General features: G+C 55.7%; 1 protein-coding gene across 1 annotated transcript in view; it reads left to right on the top strand.

Moving 5' to 3' along the window:
- Positions 1-4,024, top strand: part of PIK3R6 (phosphoinositide-3-kinase regulatory subunit 6) — a 26,444-nt gene that overhangs the window by 21,706 nt on the left and 714 nt on the right. The window contains exons 18-20 of the mRNA XM_017731594.1: positions 263-333; positions 1,342-1,454; positions 2,111-4,024. The exon at positions 2,111-4,024 is cut by the window's right edge and continues 714 nt beyond it. Coding sequence (XP_017587083.1) covers positions 263-333; positions 1,342-1,454; positions 2,111-2,267 — 341 coding nt within the window. The 3' untranslated portion in view covers positions 2,268-4,024. The remainder of the gene's footprint in view (positions 1-262; positions 334-1,341; positions 1,455-2,110) is intronic.

Genomic DNA, 4,024 nt, shown 5'->3' with positions numbered 1-4,024 from the left:
CCATGTCTGAGGCTCACACACGATTTAAGCGTCTTCCCTCTGCTCCAGCCTTCCTCTTTCACCCTGCCCTCAGCACAGCCTCTGAGCTTTCCGCCCCAAGCATGGTCCCACACAGTTCCTTTGCCCATGGAGCTGCTGGAGCGCCCTTTCCTGCTGTCCCGTGTGCCCACAGCCAGTGCACCCAAACGTGGGGCAGGGGTCCCCAGAAAGCTGAGCCGAGGTTGTGCCACGGCCCCAGACCAACCCTCTGCTTCTGTCACAGGGCGCGGCTGTCTGAGCGTGACCATCACCGAGATCGTCAGGATCAACAACCTGGCAGGACGGTCCTTCTCAGTGAGTACCCGTGGGGTTCCCAGGCCCTGCAGGGCCAAATCCCCTACAACAGCAGGGAAAGGGCAACCCTGTGGAGAGGAGAAGGCTTTGGGGCCACCCTCCTCACAGGGTGTTTTGCAATTATTTTCCATGGAAAAATCTGGATGTTTGAGCCAAAGGCCCAGATGCCCTCCCTGCTGGTCAGTGGCCTCCCTGCTGGTCAGTGGCCTCCCTGCTGGTCAGTGCCACACTGAATCCTGTCTCAGGAGCTCCTGAATGCCTGAGCTGCTGCTGGGGTTACTCCGTGACCACAGGGACAAAGTAGAGGAATAAATCGTGGCCCCACTTGGGTCCAGGGCAGGGTCTGCAGTTCTGCCATCAGCTCCATCAGCTCCACACCTTCAGCTGCGGTGCCCCCTTGTGTTAATCCCCCCAAAAGAGATCACCAAAAGTAATTCAACAAAGCATAAACGAGGAGCAGGAACTTCACTGAATCTGTTTATCAGCTCGGAGAGATGGATTTATAAGAGAGGGGATTGAAATTTTGACTTCTGTCCTTTTTGTTTCGCTTGAGAGTTTCAGCAGACCCCAGAGGAAACGCTGCCCATGGTAATGTGTCACTGCAGTTTGGGTGGCACTAAACATTGCTGTGCCTTGGTCACTTGGGCCCTGGACCCTCTGGCTCCCCGCTGGTTTTTTTAACCAGCACATTTTGCCCATTCTTGCCTGGCTTTTGGGAACACCGAGGTGCTGCAGCCCCACTGCCCACAGAGACCCTCCATGGCCACGGAGCACAGACCTTGCCCCACAGCAGACACCCCAAACTCACAGCCTGTGCAGGGACTGCCAGTTTGGAATGTTTGTCCTTACGAAACATGGCCAGGTTGTGAATACAGAGAAAGGATTTGCTTTGTGTCACATCTGGGGTTAAAGAATAAAACCAGAGAAATGTCATTTTCTGTCCCTTTCACACCAGCCCAGGGAGGGGAGGGACACCCTCAGCAGGCTCTCCCTCTTCTTCCCATCCAGGCTGTGGCAAACAGGTTCAAAACACGGAATATCAAGATCAGGAGCCCAGAGCAGAGACCCTTCACCGTGCGGCTGGACAAGGACAGCAGGAGAACCTACAGGGACGTGATCGGGTGAGAACCCCCCGGGTGCCTGGCTCTGCACACCTCCCCTGCATCTCCTCCTGTTTTCCAGGGAGTCCTGACCCTCATACATGACAAAAACCCCACAGGCAAACCCGTTCCTTCTGCAGGGAAAGCAGGGCACAGCAGGGCTCTCCCACATTTGTGTTTTTGGGTGACGGTGTGAGGAACAAAATGGTTCTTTACACAAAAGGTGCTCTCAGTGAGACAGCAGAAAACCAGGGACAAACCTCCAGGGACAAACAAGGCTTGGCTCTCCTGAATTATGAATTATCTCACGATGCTGCTGCTCTCTTCACGGGCTGCATCCCTCACCTGGGGGTCTCCAGCACATGCAGGCAGGGGAGAGAGGATCCAGCCCTGTGGGATGGCAGGGATTAGTGTGCCTGGAACAGTGACATGGGATGTGCTGATGCTTCGAGGTCCAGCCAACACAAACTGTGAATTCCTGAGCTTCACACTGGGCCAGGCTCAGGACATTGGGTTTGTGTCAAACACTAACACGCAGCAGCTCATCTCTGCAGCCAAACCCAGCTGAAAGGAGCATGAGAGCAGCTGCAGCCGGCAGTGTGAGAGCCCTCCCTCAGCAGGCAGTGCAGAGAGCTGAGGTTTGAACACGCAGTAAATATGTTCTTGTGCTCTTCCAGCCTGGAGGTGTCTCCCTGCCTCGAGCCCAGCTACTGCCTGCAGAAGACAAGGACCATGAAATGCAGCCCTCACGAAACAGAAGATGTGGGGCTTGTGAAATACCTGCCCAAGTCTCTGCTGCTGCCCATCAACACTTTTGCGGGAGTCATCCAGTGAAGGAAAGGGGAAAAAGGTGGTGTGAGTTATGACACGGGGTTATGAGAGGATGCGGGGAAAGAAAACACACTAAAAGCCACCAGTGGTGACTTTAAAAGGCAGTGGTGTGAAAAGCTGCCCCAGCAGAGGTGGGTAACCTCCGAGGGGACAGCCATGCCCTGCTGGTGACAGTGTGACCACGGCTGACAGCCAAGGGCACAGCCATGCTGCAGGACTGAGCTTTAACCTTTTGCACAAGTCAGGGAAAAGCTTTGAGCTCCTCCATTCAGGAAGACCAAGGAAATCCCTGTGAGGTGGTGCTGGCTGTGCTGGTGATCCCAGGGCAGTTGGCAGCAGCAATATTTATTTTGGAGATGTCTCACAGCCCAGCAGGGATCAGGGCCTGACCGTCGGGTTCTGCACGGAAAACTCATTCTGGCACAGGGTGTCACATCTGGGCAAAGCAGCCCGAATTCCCCAGCCTGGTTTAGGACAGTTCGTGGTATCCCTGCCCTCAAGGAAGAACACCGGTGCTCAGTGCAGCTTCCGTAAAAGGCAGTGAAAACCTGCTGCTGGTTCAAAGGGAACGCGGATAACGATGGATGGTGTGAGGGAAATGTGGTGCGGTGTTTGGCAGGGCAAGAACTGCTCAGGCTGCCCAGACTGTGGGATGTGTTTGGCTGTGGATAGTTCTGCTGGAAGAAGAGCCCTCCACGGAGCAGATAATGAGGCTGCACAGCAGCTCTGTGACAGCTGTGCCTTGGAGACCACCTGGGATTTCTCTGTGGCTTCCCTGGACAGCCTCTGGACATCTCATCCGGAGCCTCACGAGCACTGGTGGCATTGCTGTGGTTGTACATCCCAGGAACAGCCCCTACAGCCCCAGCAGGACTGGGCCTCCCCTGTGAGCTCAGCCAGCAGTGCCCCTGTGTCCCAGCCTGCCCCACAGTCCTGGTTCGGGCTGTGCAGGTGAGAGATGCAGCAGAGTGGGGGTTGATGGGCAGGCAGGAGGCCTCAAAGGCTTCCCTGTTCCTTTCCTCTGCTGCTCCCACGGTGTAGAAACCCCGCCCTGGTCTGCAGAGGGGCCAGGCTGGGCAGTGACAGTGACAGCACAGCTCCTGCTTCCACCAGCTCAGAGCGACCCAGGGCTCAGGATAGGCATGAGGAGGACTCTGTCCTCATCCCAGTTTGTGGCTGACTGGAATAATGGATGAAATAGGATGCGTGTTATGAACCTCCAGAATATGATCTGTGGTTTCTGGAGTGTCTCCAGGGACACTTTCGGGGACATCCCTTCTATGACACTAGGATTTCTGTACTGTCCTGGCTCCCAGGTAACTCGTTCCCTGGGCTGCCTTCACTCAGGAGTGATTGTTGGCTCATCAGCCCAAAGGAAGTGTCCTTTAGCAGCTATTCCCAGTCACCTCTGGCTGACACTGGGGAATCCCTGGAGATGTGCCACAGGTGCTGCAGTGGCACTGGCAAATCCTTCCTTAGCCCCATGGCTGAGGACAAATCCTTCCCTCTGCCGTGTCTGTGCCAGGCCTGCCCAGCTCTGGGGAGCGGCACCTCTGGAAAATCCCTTCTGTTTGTCCACCTGGAACAAAGAGCCCGCCCCAGTTATCCCAGTCTGGGGTCCTGGAGCAGTTTCCCCTCAGCAGAGCTGCCCTGAGCTTGTGGCTTTTCTTGGCTGCTTGGGCCACCTCTGTTTCTAACACATGCCCAAGGCTTTGGGGTTCAGCCCTCAGACTTCCCTGGTTGCAATCTTTGTCAGCCAG

This window comes from Corvus brachyrhynchos, unplaced genomic scaffold, assembly GCF_000691975.1.
Source record: "Corvus brachyrhynchos isolate BGI_N302 unplaced genomic scaffold, ASM69197v1 scaffold904, whole genome shotgun sequence".
NCBI classification, from domain to species: Eukaryota; Metazoa; Chordata; class Aves; order Passeriformes; family Corvidae; genus Corvus; species Corvus brachyrhynchos.
Note: the sequence above shows the minus strand (reverse complement) of the source record. Positions and strands in the feature narration are given on the sequence as shown.